The 19,817-nt window shown below is 36.4% G+C and overlaps 1 protein-coding gene across 1 annotated transcript in view; it reads left to right on the top strand.

Moving 5' to 3' along the window:
- The window catches only part of LOC127655074 (tyrosine-protein phosphatase non-receptor type 4-like), a 111,704-nt gene that overhangs the window by 82,205 nt on the left and 9,682 nt on the right, over nucleotides 1-19,817 (top strand). Inside the window, 11 exon segments of the mRNA XM_052142681.1 lie at nucleotides 1,071-1,159; nucleotides 2,791-2,854; nucleotides 7,127-7,299; nucleotides 8,880-8,948; nucleotides 12,297-12,431; nucleotides 12,841-12,999; nucleotides 14,951-14,970; nucleotides 14,973-15,103; nucleotides 15,927-16,010; nucleotides 16,101-16,157; nucleotides 19,530-19,686. Of these exon segments, the coding sequence (XP_051998641.1) occupies nucleotides 1,071-1,159; nucleotides 2,791-2,854; nucleotides 7,127-7,299; nucleotides 8,880-8,948; nucleotides 12,297-12,431; nucleotides 12,841-12,999; nucleotides 14,951-14,970; nucleotides 14,973-15,103; nucleotides 15,927-16,010; nucleotides 16,101-16,157; nucleotides 19,530-19,686 (1,138 nt within the window).

Below are 19,817 nucleotides of genomic sequence, written 5' to 3'. Positions count from 1 at the left end.
ATTTAATTAAACTGAGCTTATCTAATCTAGTGGGGGGCACTCCCTTCAGATTTATTATTATAATTTTTTTTAAATAATAAAGTAATACATTAATAACCACTTGCTTGATCTAAACAAAATAAGTGTAATTTTAAAGCTTAGAATCTAAACTTTATAATGCATATATCTGATCTTACCCATTTTTAAATCATGCTTTTTAATTTGCTGACGAATTAGAACTGTTTTGTTCTCATAATTTGCGCATTTGTTCAGAGTTGGTTAAAACATTTAAAAAAGATGAGCTAGCCACGTGTTATATATAGTAAAATGCAATTAGTAAAATGCCATGAGCAAATTTATTTCACTCAAAGGCCAAACTGCAGTGAGAATTAGTAAATGAAATCCTACTGAAACACGTAAATATAATAAACTGAATGCTTAATATTTCTGTATTTTGTAGTCCAATCCATTCATTTCTAATAACCGGTCACTTTAGACCAGGAATACCACAGCTGTAACAAAGTGAAATAAAACCAATAACATTTTATGAAAATTATCTAAAAAACAATCTGTGTTCAGATGCCCTTTGTGAACAAAGTCATGGAATTATATTCCAACTGGATAAAATAAACTACAGTTTTCATTAAAAAAAAAAAAGTAAAAAAAGTTAATCACCTACACCTTACATTCTTCTATCTATTTAGACTGTCTCAATTACTTCGGTCTCTTCATGTAATCCCAGACTGACTTGATGTTCAGTGGCAGGCTCTGTAGGGCCCATAACATCTGTTGCAGTACTCCTTGTTCTACTTTTGTTCTATTATATTTGAAAATGATTTTTGGAAGTCTAAAAATACAGAAGCAGAAGATATAAAATAATAATCTCAAAATAAACGTTTTTGTGAAACATCTAATGAGCCTAAGACTGTTGCGCAGTACATCATAATTATTTATTATTTTATCATTACAGAACTCTTTATTACTTATTCAATACATTTATCCTCACTTCAAGTTCAAGAACACAGCCTGATAGAAAACATAAAAAAATCAAAATTATTTCTCTCTTTCTCTCCCTCTATACCCACTTTCAGGATCAAATCAACACAGAGATTTTCATTGGCGTGATGTCAGCTGGCATAGCCATCTATATGAACAGGGTACGAATCAGCTACTTTCCATGGTAAATGAACCTTTCTTATTTGTGTCAATCATCTTCTGTTATTAAGTGTTATGGCTGTGGCCGAGGGCACAAACTTGGCATTTAGCTAGTTTGTTAGCGTATGTGAGTGTATTTCAAAGCTTTTCACTGAATGTTATATATGTTGATGTCAGCCTCAAGGCACCCATGCATGAACATTAACCCTTCCAGTATAATTTACAGATTCTGTTGTTATGATTTTTGTGTTGATATGTTTTGCACATAACACTGTCCCAGCCTGGAGCCAGATTCCATAGAGAAGTAATTTGTCTATCGTCACTGAAAGCTAAAATGCTGCACAACTAAATGTTCTGTTGCTTGTTGCGGTTGAGGCTGGTTAGGACAGAAAATAAGATTTAGATGGAACTGATAGCTTTTATGGCACGTCGATCCCGGTTTGGGCAGAGTGTTATAATTTTACCTTTTACCATTAACCATCACCATTGTTGTAAAATCACTGATCCAATCACAGCCTGTGACCCATTTTAACAAATTGATTGCTACAAACAATATTACTTGGCAGTAGAATAATTGTTATTATTATTATTTATAATTAAAAAACAAAGTTTATTATTATTACAAAATAAATATAAATAATTACATTTTGCATTGAACATGGGTTACAATATAGCTGTTGTGGTGGTATTCTAAAAGCAATAAGCCACTATAGGCCATGCATCATAGTTAGTGCCTTTACATGCACAATCTAATACCGACAATGTGTAAGGTCATGTAACCACTTATACGGTTCTCTTTTATCAAACAAAGTCATAAACCTTTAAAGCATCACGTCGATTTTTGCCTGTTACCCCATAACTGAAAAAAATTGACGATTTCAAAATCTTGAATTGTCTTTTTTTTAATTTTTTTTTTTTTTATAATGAACTGATTTTTGTAGTTGTTGCTGTTGACCAAGTAAACAGACTTAATTATTTTACCATGTATAGATTGGTAAAATAAAGCATGGGTGTTCTTAATGCTGAGCCATTTCATGTATCATCCAATGCAATTTGTTGCATTCTTTCAAAATTGTGAGACAGTGACACCCAAATCCTCGACAGACAAACCTTTAATTCCCCCACTACCACCACCAGGCTATTTTCATGACACATAAGCCAGCTGCTTCTGTTCCTGTAGTCCAAGCATCTCTCATTTGAAATAAATGCACAGATGCTTTCCTGCCAGATTATATTTAGCCCAGAAGAGACCAGGCTTGTTTGTACACACAGATGTCCACTAACCTCTCAGAGCAAACAGTTGCGCTTATCGATTATTCTAACAATCACCCCTGTGGTCCAATACTTTGAAAGTGATGGTAAAAACTCTGTCTATAACCCACTTAGCATAAATAGTAAATACTGGTAAAAAGTGTTTACTATTTATGCTAAGTGGGTTATACTGCTCCAGCAAGTGTTTGTTCAGATGTAGAAATGTGTGTTTAATGTGGAATATATTTAGCTTCACTGTGAGTCATGTTTTAATAAGAGGGAAGCTTACAGTCTGGGCATGAAATAGGTTATGAAATCTGCTCAGAATGTGCATTTGTTGCTGCCCTTTGAAATTTTACTATGAAATTTTGCGTATTTATTCATTTTTTTCTCTCTCTGTTTTAGGTTGAAGATTGTGAAAATATCTTTTAAATGCAAACAGTTTTTCATCCAGCTAAAAAAAGAGGCGGTGAGTGGTATATTTTTTTAATTCTTGATAATTTTTTGACAGTAATGATTGAATGCAATGAAACAGCATCCGCAAGACATTGAATGACGTAATGTGATTTAGCAGAATATTCAGCTGGAAATAAGGAAGAGGTTCGAGAGGAGCCCCCATGGGATTTATGGGCCTCTGGACTTCAGTCCTTGTAAGCCCGTGTGTTAATGTGCCCCTGGGCTTGTCAGAGATCTTAGAAGGGTTTTGGTCTTGTGTCAGATGAACAAGTAGTAAATGTATGCAAATACTCATAAACTTTGTCGTCCAATGATCGTTTACACCCTGCTGTTTCCTCTCGCTGTTAACTGGTTGTAAAGTCTGAAGATGACCCAAACAGATTTAGTCACTCCCATTTACACTCCCATTTATTCCTATGAATAAATTGGATTAAATCTTGCTCTGAGAATATTAAATTAAGAAGCATATTGGCTCCCATAGCACCACTGATCTTTGTTTATTTGAAATCCTGTATTTATTTCCCTGCTGTCAGTGGTGGTGCAATGAGAGAGACAGCTTATTAATTATAGAGGGTCGATAATGCACTTTGCATGTGGGGGAGCAAGACACGACCTGACATCGGAATCGTGCCAATTACCGACACTCACCTGGAGCCTGTCTGTCTGAACCGGGTCTCCACGGCGTCAAACCCTCGCCTGGAGACCTTAAAACACCCCGGGAGTGTGAATAATGCACAGGGGCCTTTCAGAGGCAGTTGTACTAAAAGCAGAACTCAATGATGTTATGATCCATAATTGATGCCCTGATGGCACAGCTTGGCTGAGTGTGTCCGATTTCCCTGTACCTGGGTCACAGCCTCAACCAAAAGCAGTGCATTAAAAGTGCATTTACCCTTGTCTGGAGTCCCCAGTGACCAATGGAGTCTTGCAGATTAAAGTGTGACATTTGACACAACAAGCCATATGTAGAAAGCATTGATAAAAGGAGGACTAAATGTAACATTATGTCAGAGAATTAAAATTAAGTTTGTTGTAACAAAGCTCAGGGACTCCACTGATACTTTAATGGTATGTTAGGATCTTAGCAGGCACATATTAAGTTTTTTTTTATCAAATTAATTGTTCAGGTTTTGGATGGTGATGCTGGTCAATAAAGAATTCCAGCTGTGCTAAAGTACAAACTATGGTAACAGCTATGACTTGCTCACCTGGATAACTATGTTTATCACTGCATAGCACTCATAAGCTGCTTTTTCACCATCATGCCGAATGGTTCTGAGCACGGTGAGTAATTGTTCCATTAGCATTTCCACTGGAGCATGGTTCTGCACAGCGATTACAAACTGTTCTTGCCTGGACTTTTTCAGCACAGTAATCTAACCATACTCAGGACAAAAATCAATGCAGGTGGAATGCCTGTAGCAACTCATGATTGGTCTCTTGCCCAGTCAGTCCATTCCTGATTTTGCAGAACCATAGTTGTAAAGAAACCATAACCATTTTGATGATACCAAATCGGCACGGAACAGCACGTTTACACAACCAAAACCGTTCTGCTCAATGGTGGAAAGGAGGTCATGGAAACCAACTATTACCATTAGTTTACATTAAATGGAATATATCATCTAGCGGACAAGTGGCATTTAATGAATTTGCCTAATAAAATAATGTAATAACTTAAATGTTTCCTTAATATTTTAATATGCTGGTCAATGACATGACATGTATTTTTTGTGTCCAAATTCATTATTTTCCTAAAAAGAATTTGAATAAATACATGTCATATATCAAATGGCTCTACAATATCTCCTTTATAAGAAAACCTTTTAATTTTTATTGAAATTCAATAGGTTTTTTGAGTTTTGGTGTTTGAAAGACCAAAAATGTCAGGTGGTGCGACCGTCCGAACTTACAAGCAGAGAACAAAACTGAGATATGTTCATTTTTTACTTACTTACATGGGGCAGTGGTGGCTCAGTGGTTGAGGCTCAGGGTTACTGACCAGAAGGTCGGGGGTTCAAGCCCCAGCACCACCAAGATGCCACTGTTGGGCCCTTGAACAAGGCACTTAACTCCAGGTTGCTCCGGGGGGATTGTCCCTGTAATAAGTGCACTGTAAGTCGCTTTGGATAAAAGCGTCTGCCAAATGCATAAATGTAAATGTAAAAAACTTTTGTCCAAAAAATTTACTTCTACTAATGTCAGGGAGGGCGACCGACATAAAAATGCAATTTTATGCAATGTTCCTTTAAGAAAACCATGTGACAGCATATGACATCACACAGAAGACTCCAGAGGACCCCTTTGATGCAGTAACAAGGTTAGTCACCCTCCCATAAATATTGGATAATTTGAAATTTTTGAGTAATGATTTGATTCAACTTATCATGTGGTGGTATGACCCCTGGAAAACTTTGAAAATGTGTTGTTATTATAAAAATGTGTATTTGATTTAAAAAAATTATGTATAACCTTGAGCACATGGTCAATCATTTGTATAGGAGTCCAAGTTAATGCCTGTTAGATTCGAATTGAGTTTGAAATGTCAGGTGGTGCGACCAATATGTCAGGTGTCGCGACCAGAGTTACAGTTAAACCAAGTAAAAAAAGTAATGTTAATTCATGTTTTTGAATATATTAAATACATTTTAATAAATATATAAAGCTATTAAGTTGTTTAAAGGTGCAATCTACATATGTGTATATATATATTTTTTTTATTTTATTATGGTATGAGTGACAATTTAAAGAGCACATTGTCCATCTTAAAGTCCTATTCTTCAAGAATATAGGACTGTATAATCAACATTGATACTAAAACAATTGCATCTTTAAATTCATCTATTTTAATTTGTTTTTGTAGATGCCATTATCAAGCAAGGAGAAAAGGGAAGAATGTGTTAATTTGGCCTCACCCTCTTGACATTGTATTTTATTACATCTCAGATGTGCTGGAAGGGATTTCTAAGCCAGAGCGCCTCAATACACGCCATTCAAAGCTGAAAAGTACAGATTGGGACAGTTTGTGCTTTCTAAAAGCATGTTTTTGAATTATATTTGAAAATAGTTGTTTTTTTTTCTTGACTTACTGTTACTACTGAATCTATTGAACAGTAGATTTAATTCTGCCATTAATGTTTCTGGGCCCATTATTTGCACTAATGTGATGTGGTCCTTGAGGTTTCAAAGTTATATTTTTAAAGAAGCGATGATCAAATGTTATCATAACATGCAGTATTGTTTTGCACTTTCTTGTTAATTAAATTTAATTATATGATTGAGATACAGTATATTGGTCTATATATAATTGGTCAGAGGATTACAATAAAAAAAGCCAATTGAAACCTGAATAAAATTCATTGACATATCATGCAATTGCAAAATGAAGTAAGAAATATAACTGTAAACCTTTATATAACGTATACAAATCATTTTTACAGTTAAAAAAAAAACATAAAAAGTCCTTATGGACAAATGGGTGTTTGAACACACAGAAAAGCAGCCGTTTATATGATTTGGAATAAAAGGGCAATAAATAAAGAAATAGAAAGGGAATTTACCATGTGATATGCATTTTAGACACTACAATGATTCATATTTACAAGTCTCAGTAGTGCTAAGTACATTAAATGTACATTATTTTAAATTAATATATGGTCGCACCACCTGACATTTTCTGGGAGGTAAAATCAGAAATCTTGTTTAATAATGAATTAATGCTGCCTAAAATGCTGTAAAACCAATATGAATCAACACCATACATTTTTTTTAAATGCATTTTTTGCTTAAAATATATATTTTTTCATCTTGAAAATCTTATTTGTCATTGACCCTGCTACAGTAGTTTCATATAAGCATTAATAGAGAGAGTTCACCTTAAAGGGTTTCATAAAAGAGAGAGTTCACCTTAAAATGTCAAATTGTTAAAAGAACGTGACAGTGGAGATTGATATTGATCTGTTTCACACCGCACTTATCATATTGCTTCTGAAGAAATAGATTTAACCACTGGAGTCTTTTGAATTACTTTTATGTGGCTTTTATGGGATTTTTGGAGATTCAAAGGTCTAGGCTTCTTTCACCCACATTCATTTCTTAGTCTTCTACTTCAGCTCAGCAACAGAAACCATAAACAACTGTATTTGTAAATGCTGCTCACATCTCCTCCTGTTCTAGGTTAAGCATGCAGTATGCCTGATGTAACAGACTCCAGATTTGTACATGCTCTTTTGCCTATCCTTTTACTTTTTGTTAACCTGTCATTGACTTCATATGTTTCCTACAGAATGAAACAAGAGATTCATTGCTGGGCTTCAACATGGTAAACTACAGGGCTTGCAAGGACCTCTGGAAGGCCTGTGTGGAACACCATACATTCTTTCGGCTGGATCATCCTGTTCCCTCACAGAAGAACTTCTTTGCACACTACTTCAGTTTGGGCTCCAAGTTTCGTTTCTGGTAAGAGATTCTTCCCATATCCTCATCTTTCTAGAATTTGTTTGAAACAGTGTAAAATATTGGGCAATTTAAGGAAGTGCAACCTAGCTATTAAATGTTTCTGAAGAATCTACTAGTAGTTTTTACAAATCTCAAAGATTGTGGTGTTAATTTTTTGTTATTATTATCCTAATTTATGTATTTTTCCTAATAATATACATTTATAGGTTTTTGAGTTTTTTTGCAGCCTTGATATCACAATATTTTCTTTCTACTGATGTGCATGAGGGAACCTACAGTGCTGAGGGAAGCTACAGTAACCAAACAGCTTGACCTTTGTCAGTACCAAAAAATACTCTACTAAACTCTTGGGGTCGAACTAAAAACTCAATTTTAGATATTGAAAAACTAGGAAGAGGTGGCAATCAATAATTAATTCTGCTGTGCTTTCTAGATTTATTTAAGTATTTATTGGTTCCCACTACAGTTTTGTGGCAGACAAGCCTCTTGTTTGTTAGGAAATGAGGAAGCAGGAACTGGATTAACAATCAACAAGACTTTAATTAAAACATAAAACACTGAACTGAAACCTAATGACACACACACACAGCGGCCACGTGCATCTCTCCCTCTCCAGCATCCCCGGCTCCTCCTTTATCTCTCTCCCACTGATTGGGCAACTCAGCGCTAGGTGTAAATCCTCATTGCCTGTCACATACCCCCAACACAGGCTGGGGAAACCTGGAACAGCCTGAATTACTCCACCCCCACCCTTTCTGGAGGGGGCCCCTTTGGCCATACCACCACCGGCTGGCCTTCCCTGCTTCCTGGGAACCTGGGTAGGACGAGGGGAGCGAGAGGGGAGAGAGAAAGAGAGTGGGAGGGCCCGAGAGAGAGGGCTCCTCCATCACCTGGTGGAGGGCAACGAGCTCCTTCATCTCCTGGCGGATGGCAGCATGCTCTTCTGTCTCCTGGCGGACGGCAGTGGGCTTCTCCGTCGGCTGGCGGATGGCAACGGGCTCCACCGCCTCCTGGCGAACCGCTCCAGTGCCATTGAACCAATCCTCTATTTGGCATCGTGATACTCCGTCAGCAGCGAGGGCTCTCTGATGGCGCGTCTTCTTCCAGACTTGCATCCTCACGGCCGGCCATGCCCTCCTCCTCATCACAAGTTTATAATAAAACATACTTGAACAGCAGCTGTTCAAGAATGTTGAGCAGTGTAAGCTAGTGGTCGACCATTGTGGGTTTTTCAATGGCTCATATGATATCTAAAGTGGGGGGTAGCTGATGGCCAATATAATGTCGAAATGTGTGATATAGGCTAATCAAATTTAAGAAGAGCATTTAAGATGTTCACTTGAAATTTACCAAAAAATTATTGAAAACTAATTGTGCATTATCCATTAAAAGGGCTGTTGCCAGTAGTCGCTGGCCAAATATTGGCTTAGCCGATATGTTGGTCAATCGCTAGTAAGAGCAGAATATAAAATGTCATATACTGTATATTTACAGAATATTAGTAGCTTTGTAGATCTCGGGTAGGAATGTGACATTATATGTTATAAACATTCTGACAAACATACTATATCTCTTCACAGTGGGAGGACGGAAGCACAATCTGTTCAGTATGGCAAGGAGAAGGGAATCAAGGGCAGAGTATTTGCAAGGTAATGTGCGCTTGTTGCTTTGCATTGTTGGTGTTTATTTGGAACTTGGAACCACAGATCTGGTTGTGATATGGTTCATTAATGAATAATCATTATTAGCACATTAAAGATGAAGTATGTAACTTTTTGGTGTTAAAATACTTTCTCCTATACAAGCTTAATATGCAGAGAGTACTATAATGCATGTAAGCATTCATAAGTTAATGTTCTCAAAAACTGCAAGCTCTGTAGTGCTATGGAAATTGCTCTGTTTGTTTTGAGTGACCCGCTTAGACCCGCCCCAACACGATCAACCAATGGTGTGAGTTGGGGGCATGGCACGGCCATCCCTTTGTTTGACCAATGGCAGACAGGGCGCATATTCAGAAAGCTGTTTTTTCAATTCCGTTTGGTGGCTCTAGTGGTGCAAACATTTCATACTTCAGCTTTATTAATGGTAATTTAGAAGAAACTTTACATCCAGCATTGACAATCATGCTGGGTCAATGCTGGGATTCCTTTTTAAGAATGTTCACTTGGTAGCCGTCTTGGTAATGCCCCCAGGCAGCATTCCATTCAAGCAAGGGTCAGCTGTCCTGAATGAGGAAAGACTGGAATCCAAAACTGTTTGCCAAGCTTACTTTTCAAATATAATGTCAAATGCACTACTGACAACAATGGAATCCATGGAGCTCCTTTAGCTCACATTAGGCTATTCTAATGCTAATGTGTATGCATGTTGTTGAGCCAACAAAGTCTAGTGATTCCTTTAAAGTAATATTTCAGCCCAAAATGATAATCCTTTCATCATATACTCACCTTTATGCCATCTTAAACTTATATGTTATATTTCTTCTGCAGAATACAAACAAAATATATTTTGATACAAGATGTTTTAGTCAATGGGATTCAACACTTTCAAGCTCCAAAAAGGCAGCATAAAGGTAATCAATATGAATCAAGTGGTTTAATCCTTGTCTTCCGAAGTGATACAAGCTTTTTTCACTATAAATCTTGATATCTGCAGTCTCCTTGGCACGATAATGATTTAAAGCTTGATTACGCTTTCTCATGCTTGACGTGAGCAGAGCTTGTGTGCACGAGGAAGTGTAATCGACCTTCTAAGTGTTGGACCCCATTGACTTGCATTGAGACAAATTGAGAATTCCTGTTACAATAGCTAGTTTCCATCCAAGTTGCTAATTTAATTAATTCAAAAAAACATAATATCACAAAAAACAAGTCCAAATAAATGTGCATTTACATCCCATGTGTTCAAAAGAACAAAATTGTCACTTCCGGAGAAATTGTAGCCACTGTGACTCTTTTTATTAATAAAATATTTTCAGTTTAGAGCATGCAGACTAAACACTCTAGAAGAACTTGCCTCCTGTCTGGGAGTGACAGAGGATCACACAGTTGTGCACTCCATGTGTCTGCTTTATGCCTTCATGTGCTGTGCAGATCTATTATATATTTTTCAAAAGTGTCAATAAACCTGTTCTTTGGCACAGTTCAAATTTATATTTGACTTATTTGCAATGCAAACTCTATGCAGTTTTTTACACCATTATTTCTGGATGATCAGAGCAACATTTCAGATACGATGATTAATATGCTGGTTAGTCCAGTATGAATGAGTTATTCAGTCACATGACTTCTTAGATGGACATTTTGATTCTTTAATAAATTCAATTGAATAGTTCATTCGGTAAATGTGTTTCCATCATAGTTTATTGACATTTCTTCTTATCGAATAAAAAATGTATCCACCTCGAGCGAGCGTATACTTTTTTTATGCGCATTTTAGAGGTTTTATTCACATCTTTGTGTTTCCATCCAGCCGTTTTATGCTATATCCCAAAATGCGCATAAAGATACGTGGATGGAAGCCCACTTAGTGACCTGTGTAAGTGCTTATATTGCAAGAGTCAACCCTACCAATATGTTTCTTTCAATATTTTATGTGGGATAATCATATTACTATGATAAATTATCAGTTTTTAAGAGGCATAAACATTACAGGTCCACACATTTTTATACCAAAGAGCAGAATAAACATTTGAACGTTAATAAATTGCTTTTACCAACAACTGAGCTGTAGATTATCAACTGCATGTTGACAGCTGAAGTCTGTTTAATATATGAATGGCATGAATTTTAAAGGAACTGCTCCTGAAAACTTACCACAATTTTTAACTAATGGCAGTCCATCTGTAAGGTTATTCTGTATGTAGGACAAAGTCTGCCAATATATAGAAATAAATAAATATAATTGCAATTTTACATTTAAATATGTGCAATTAAAATAAAATTATAATGTGACAAATAAGAATTTATGATTTTATTTATGAATTTATCTCCACATTTATTTATTTAAAATAGAAGCATTTTTCTAGTGAATCACTGAATATTTGCTTAAAAATAATATAAAAATAAATGCTGAATCAAAAATTCAGAGTACACGCATAAATAAACAAATAACAGTGAAACTTTTTACAATTTGAAAATGAAATTATAAGTTTTTAATAAGTTTAATAAGTTTTTGCACATATATTTATTTAGGTATTTATTCACTTTTATATATTTTTACTTGTTCCTCCATAATACTTCACTTGAGTTGTTTAGAAATGTGAAAATGCAAAAACATCACAAGAGTTTTGGAAGCCTGAGTTTTGTTCAATGTTATTTTCATCAAAATTATTTGACGTCCATCATGTTCATATTGCATTCTGTTCTGTCTGACTTTTTAAAGTGTATACTTCCATGGCACAGCAAAACATGAGATCTCTCTTGAAACCTTTACAAAAATTATTCTTTAAGAAAAAGAGATGTCTCATTAGCAGTAACTGTGTCAAAATGTTTGCTGAAAACCAGCAGTTAAACATTAAAAATATAAATAGATCATTGTAGAGCACCATCTCAGGACCATATAAAAGTTAAATAATGAACTTGTGCATAATGGAATCATATGTTTGTTACTATTTCAGATTAATTTTTAATTCCAAAAAAGATATAATGACAAAAGAGTTGAAACAACCATCAATTCTGAAAGGGGCCAAAGGCCAACAAAAAATACCTTTCACCACTGGTTGTGCAGTTCTTTTAACCATTTTGAAACTTAAAATTCAAAGGGACAGATGGCAAGATACAACTGATTATTAGGTAGATGCTCAGACTAGGAAAACTCTTTTGCTATGATATCCACTGGATATAAGCACACAGTTGCTCACTGGAATAATGTGTTTGTTCTTAACCTGGCTACTTTGAGTGTCTATCTCAGAGATTTAATACAAGCTTATAAGTGACCTTTGTCTTTAGCTTTTCTATGGCATTGTACAGATTACCACACTGTGTTTCATCCCCTAGATCTCCAAGCAAGCCCCTGGGCAGGAAGTTGATGGGTGTTACAGACTGGGAAGCAATGAGCAGGAACTCACTGTCTGAGGAGAGGCTGGAGACCCGTAGCATGCCCACCCGCTCACCCCCTGGGACGCCCAACCAGTGAGTGCCTCTCTGTTTCTAAAGGAACACCCAGTATCACCAGTATCATTATTATTGGTACTAATAATTACGGAACTGATTTGCCTGGTGGGTTTGCCTTAAGAAGGCAAAATGTAATTTCTTATTTCTTTCTGATATTGACCTGAAATATAACCTGGACATGTTCTTGACATGTTTCTTGAGGTTCACCCATTCAGGGAATCAGCGGGAGGTTACCATGACTGAATTTGATAAGGTCAGACAGCTGTGAGGAGCTGTAGGGAAACTCTCTGTGTCAATGGATTAGAATGCTTGATCAACACACAATTTCATGTGTTACAACATGTTAAAATGCATTGTAATTTTGTTCACATATAAAACATATAGGTGAAAATGATTGATGCACCTATAAATGTTCTTTCAACTGTAGGAACTACTTGTTTATTCAAGAGGGTTCCCTGCTGCGGCCCTCTTCCATGGGTCACCTGGTGGACCATGTCATCCATGCCTCACCTTGCCTGCCCAGTTTCTCCAATCACAAAACGGCCTCCTCTATGAAGGCCAACAGCATCAGCCTGGAGTCTACACTGTAAGTATTTCCTCTTTCCAAGAGAAACAAACTCCTAACCCCAAGTAGTAATTTCCCCATACCCTTACAGTGAAGGTGCACCCTGAGCCATATCTAGAGTCCACAATGTCATAAAGACTTGGGCCAGTAAGCAACCACCTAGCAACCACCCAGAACACTTTAGCAATGTGGCAGTGAGTTTTGCACAGGCAAGCAACTCTTACATTTTCCTCAGAAAATCTAAATTACGTAGTTGCATTATACAGTTTATATTTAATTTGTTAATACACATTCAGATTGATAGAAATGTCATGAAACTTTGATTAAAATATGTACATATTTTAATGTGCAAAAACTGGTGCTGTGTATATCAATATGTAATGGTTTTTTATGAGTTGTTCATGAAAGTTATTATGATGTCTTGCTGTTATTTTTTGTTTGAAAAGTTATGGATTCTGCCTTTTAAGCATAAAGCTTTCCAGATCTAGAAGTCTGTGAAATTTTGACATCATTATTAGAAGTAAATTGACAGTTTGTTTTAAGCCTCGAGTTCCCAAAATCCCAGAAAGCTTGCAGCCTCTATCCATATGAGATATATTTGTGCATGGCAGTTATCATAATGGACAATACCACTGAAATCTTTTAGCTGACATTTGGTTTTCTCATTTTTATTTTATTAGCGTGCTATATAATGCATTTCATGTCCTTTCTATTTCTATTTTTATTTTTTTAGCTCAGAGCCACTCTAACTTAGTTATTAAAACATTAAACCATATCAGTTATTATAATACACTATTTGCAGAAGCCACATAATTCAGGGTGAAAACGCTCAATTCTGCTCCTCAATTGTGAAATGTGGATTACTGCACCAAAACATGTTTTATTGTCTGTTTGTTTTGTCTGTGCCTTCCAATCACAGCCACCACCCTCTGTCTGTGCCCTTAAATGGCCTCAAATGGAAACTAAACACACACTGCTCTGCTGTAAAACATGTTTACTGCTCTCAGAGCAATGGGCACATTGCTTTGGATTTTAATGGGTCTTTGTTAAATATGTCAAGCCCTTTGTGCTCCTCTTGAATAGGTCTGCAGTATACTTAAGCCCTGGGGTGCTTACACTTCTATGCCATGAGATCTACTTTTTCATAATGCTATTATAGTAAGAACCATGCACAATTTAAACACACATAAACAAAACATTTCAACATTTAGTAACAACAACAGTGAAATTTGACAATTTTCGATACCAAAACTAATACTAACTAATTTGTTAATAAGGCAAACATTGTTTCAAGTTCTCAAGTAATTATTGAAGACAAGACAGTCAGTAATAAAAAAAAGAAACAAGCAAACAATTTAAGAAAGGGGCCTGGGTAGCTTAGCTAGTATTGATTCTGACTACCACCCCTGGAGACGTGAACCCCATGGTGCTGTGTTCTTTTGGAAGTGTGCGAAGTGTGAAATCCAAAACACAACGTGTTGCATAATTCATTTGGTTCACAGACAGTATACAGACAGTGACAGTATAATGTGTTTAGTTCAATTGAATGAAACATACTGACCTGAAATGTGCTGAACCAGTTTGACGTCTCTAACAGCTGGTTGTATTCCAAAAATGCTACTGCTAAACTTTAGATGATGCATCTGTCGTGTGTTTAAAAAATTTGATGCCTGCGAAGACTGACTTCTGTGGAAGATGAACAAAGGTGTTATGTTTATGCTGCTATTTTTTATAGAGTGCAAGGAGGAACTTAAGCTCCAAAAAGCACTGTAAAAGGACAATTAAAGTACTACTTGTTCACTATATGACTTGTACACTATATTTCCAAGTCTTGGCTCTTAAACCTCATTTGTGCATACACAGATTTAAACTTGAGTATAGTAAATGTTGATGTTGTTGTTAAAATTATGAGTTTTTATTTTTGGGTGAACTATTCCAAGCTTTTATTTTAAATTCTCCCTAAATTCATAAGGTCTCCAGAAGCCATTGAAGGCCTGCCCCTGCCCTCCCACCCAAACAGTCCCGGAAGAACCTGAGCCAACTTATACTGTCCCACTCACAACAGGACTTGGACCACCACATCAACGAAATGTACGATGTCCCCATAATAACAGACAAAGCCACGGTAATACTACATCTAACTCACTCAAACCGGTCTGTCCATGTGGAGCAATGTTGTTCCTCTTTCTAAAATTGGCTGGTACCCACATTAATAGTCTTGCCATCCATCTCTTTTATGGTTTGTTGTTATGTATTGTATGGCATTGATGTGGTTGCTTTCTCATAAAGAAATAAAACACTTGTAGTTTATGCACACTTTTCTTTGGACATCATTCAGTTTTGCTGCCTTGGTGTGAGTGAATATTAGAAATGTTTTTAAATCAATTAAGAGGCACGGTTGGTGAAAATTCTTCGAATAATAAAAATAATAAATGTTATTTCTACAGCACCTTCATTCATAAAATGCAGTTCATGTCTGAGTAAAAAATAAAAAAACTTTAGAAAAAAGTATAGAAGTAATAAAGTAATTAAAAATAAGAGGAGAGAAAGTAATAGAATGACTAAAGATACTTAAAATATATTAAATAAAAGCTAACTTAAAAATAAAAGTCTTCTGTGGATTTGTTTCTATTTTAATGCTTGGAGCTTGTATAATTTAAATTGGTAAAGGTTCCACATTTTGGGGCATAATAAATGGCTAAAAACAGCTTCAATTCATCTCTTATGGTTTACATTACAGTGTGCTAGAATTGTTGAAAACAAGTGAAGGTGCGAAGTCATTCAGTGATTTAAAAAAACAGTAAACCAATCGTATACTTAGTGGGCAACAATTGCACATTAGTTTAAACAAGTATAATATGGTGTCTCTACAATTTGTTTAAGACTATAACAGTTTTAATGTTATATGCAAATGTTGATATTACTGCAAATTTGTGTTACTTGTTTAGCCCAATGGAGTCATTCATCATGACAATCTTGTCCTGATCAAGATGAAACCAGATGAGAATGGAAGATTTGGGTTTAATGTGAAGGTAAGGTATTCAGCATCTATAATTGTCAGTGGCTGATTGTTGAAGATTCAATATCAGTATTGTAATCAACTTTCTCTCTTTAATTGTCAGGGTGGCTCTGACCAGAAGATGCCCATTATTGTGTCTCGGGTAGCACCTGGAACATCGGTATGTTAAAGTGGTTGTTCATAATTGTAAATGCTGCAGTATAAACCTTTTATAGAGCTGCTGGGATTACCAAAAAGAGAATTGACTCATTGAACAGTGACCCCTATTGGATTAGAAGCAAACCATTGACCTATGCATGTGTGTTGAAGGATTCATGTTGCTTTCCATTCAAAGGGGTCATGACACTTTTTTTTTATTATTTTATTATCTTCCCGAGGTCCACTTAGAAAGTAAGTAAAGTTATTTTTTTTGCACCAAAGAGTACACCTTTCTTGTTCACCCTGTCTCTGGCCCTCTGTCTGAAATGCTCGGTTTTAAGCTTCTTGGCCCTTTAAGACTTCAATGTAAATGCCCACTATTGTGATTGGCTAACATCATGCAGTCTTTCCAATACAGGCATATTTGAAACGCAATCCAAAGAAAATGTACAAACTCCACACAACTAAATTTCAGAGTTTCTTGGTGTCCACATCTCTGAGGAACCCTCCTGGGGACTCAACACCTCCTCCCTTATCAAAAAGGCACTTTTTTGAGTGCACTATTTATTGAGAAGACTAAGGCAAACCCATTTGTCTCCTCAGATTATGATGAACTTCTGTCACTGTACCATCGAAAGCATATTAACAAGTTTCATCACAGTATGGTATGGCAACTGCTCTGTCGCTGATAAGAAGGCTCTTCAGCATGTGGTGAAAACTGCCCAGTATATCACTGGTGTCCAGCTACCCACCTTAAAAGACAGTTCTGTTCACTGTCCTCCCATCAGGGAGACGTTACAGAAACCTCCATTGCCGCACCAGCAGACTCAGGAACAGCTTTTCCCCCTTAGCTATCATCCTCCTGAACTCTGCACTTAAGTAGTTAAGCCACCTCTTTCACCTGAGGAAAACATGCCATTTGTGTACAAAACTGCTATATGACTACTGCCCTTTTGCAAATTGTATAATTCTAGCTCCTTTTCTGCACACTGGTCTCGTTTACTGAAGCTCATAAACTGCATGTCCAATACACCTTACTGTTTTATACCTCACTGACATTGCACTATTGCTATTTGTATTCTAATGCACTTGCATTTTATTATTACATATTTTTACTACTTTGCACTTCTGATTAGATGCTAACTGTATTTCATTGGCCCTGTACCTGTACTTTGCACAATGACAATAAAGTTGAATCTGATTTTAACACAACGTACACCTGACACATTTAATCTGAATGTATCAAACTGTTCATTCAGGCACAGCATAAACTATCAAACAGTCATAACATGAAATATTCATGAATGAAAATGGTTATTACAGTTTTTCGTCCAATCGTCCAATTTTAACTACCCAATCTTTCAATAACAGTTCCTTTGCAAAGCATGAAACATACTGTGACTGTTTGAAACAATCCACTCTGAAATCTTCTGAATACACAAATGTAATACAATACACAGTAATGTTGGATGCTTCAGCAGGCCAAAGCAGAGACTCTGTTCATGTGTTTCTCCAAGTCTGTGGTAGCAGCAGAAAGATGCATTTTTTAACTCATATCGCCTCACACATTGCCGGAAACACATCAAAATTATCGAAGATGTTAACATGTTTACAAAAGACCAACATTTAAAAATAGCACAGATGGGTGCAAAATGGTCCAGGATGCCTTTAAAACAACACAGCAGCAAGACGGCGCAGCTGAATGAAACACAATGGGGGATCTTTTTTAGAGTTCTAACTTGACATAGTGTCTTTTAAAAGCGAAACAAGATGTATAATAACTGTCAAAGCCACTCATCTAGTGCATGTTTATATAGAAACACATTTAAATCCAGAAAGGTACATGATCGTGTCCTGTGTAAGTCCACTTTGGATGAATCTCCCATGAAAGGCCGTCTCTCTCCACTTCACCTATGTGACAGACTGAGCACCAGTGGGTGGGGGAAAGGATGCAATGGCGGAAACATATGCGTTGCGTATGCAGATGTATTTGGTCCTTGTGAAGTCACAAGTTCCACAAATTTCAAGCGAGCCTTTTTTGCAGGGTTTAAATAAATGCTCTTTTTCTACTAAGGAGGAAGTTTTCAATTCTGAAACAGTATGTTTTTATTGTACAAAAGATAAAGAAAAAATTTATTTGACTTACATGACTTTTTAAAATCAGATGTGAGATATTCCTACTTGATATCTATGGCTTCCAACTGTAAAGATGTGTTGTACCATGCCTGGTAAATTTACTGTATTTGTATTGAATTAAATGATTATCTTGAACTGTGTGTACATTTCCCTTGCTGCTGCCATACACCTGTATCTTACACCAGTCTGTTTTGAAAATTTCCACCTGGGTTCCAGTATGTTAGGCTGACTTCATGTGCTGTTCTATTGTACCTAAAAGGATAGTTCACGCTAAAATAAAAATTCTTTCATAATTTACTCGCCCTCATGCCATCCCAGATGTGTATGACTTACTTTCTTCTGCAAAACACATTTGAAGAAAAATTGAAATGTATCTTAGCTCAGTAGGTCCTTAAAATGCAAGTGGATGGTGATCCGATCTTTTGAAGCTTCTAAAAATAATAGATAGTCAGCATAAACATCATCCATTCAACTCCACTGGTTAAATTCTAAAGTGAAAAGATCGCTTTTGCTGTGAAACATATGAATAGTTAAATACTTTTTAACTATAAATCATCGCTTCCGGTCAGCAGCAGTTTACGCATTCACGCAGTCTCTCGTGTGACGTATTCGTGTTGGCATGTTCGGACGTATTCTCATGTTTATCTCTCGGTTGAGACATCCAGGATGAGCACAGAAATGCACTATTGTGAGTAAACATACAAATTATAAAACAGATCTAAACCACAACCAAAGAAGCTTCTGTACAACGTTCCTCCTACTCAGTTGTAAACAGCGGCACTCTTCCAGGTGTGTTGCATGTTTGTCTAATCTTGCGTCAACGTGCCAAAGCAATTACCTCATACGTGTGCACTGCTGCTGACCAGAAGCTATGATAGTTAAAAATTACTTAAATATTTATCTTGTCACAAAGACATTAATTTAGCCTGTTAAACCTGTCTGTTCTTTTTGGAGATTCAAAGGTCTAATCACCATCTACTTGAAATTTAAGGACCTACAGATCTAAGATGTTTTTTCAATTTTCTTCAACTGTGTTCTGCTGAAGAAAGAAAGGCTTACACCTGAGATGGCATGTAAATGTAAATGATGTGATAATTTCCATTTTTGGGTGAACTAACCCTTAAAGTTGTAAATTCTGACTTTCTGAGTTGAATGGAATGCAGCATTGAAGAATATTGAATGTTAAATATTTTGCATGAAGAGCTTATTTGGACTTGTTTTTTAATTTAATAATTTTCTGCCTGTGTCTCCTCTTTAGGCTGATTTGTGTGTGCCTCGTCTAAATGAGGGTGATCAGGTTGTGTTGATCAATGGTCAAGATATTTCAGAGCACATGCATGATCAGGTAGTCACGTTCATCAAGGCCACCTGTGAGAGTCACTCAGGGGAGCTCATCCTGTTGGTGCGACCCAATGGTGAGCGCTGGTCATGACTACATTAAAATCATGTAGGAATTATTGTTGAATTAGAGGACTTCACAGGTCCACCCGAACCCGGGATCCGACCCGGGACCCATACGGGTTCATATTTTAAATGGTCACCCGAG

Source organism: Xyrauchen texanus, chromosome 14, assembly GCF_025860055.1.
Source record: "Xyrauchen texanus isolate HMW12.3.18 chromosome 14, RBS_HiC_50CHRs, whole genome shotgun sequence".
Classification (NCBI taxonomy): domain Eukaryota; kingdom Metazoa; phylum Chordata; class Actinopteri; order Cypriniformes; family Catostomidae; genus Xyrauchen; species Xyrauchen texanus.
Note: the sequence above shows the minus strand (reverse complement) of the source record. Positions and strands in the feature narration are given on the sequence as shown.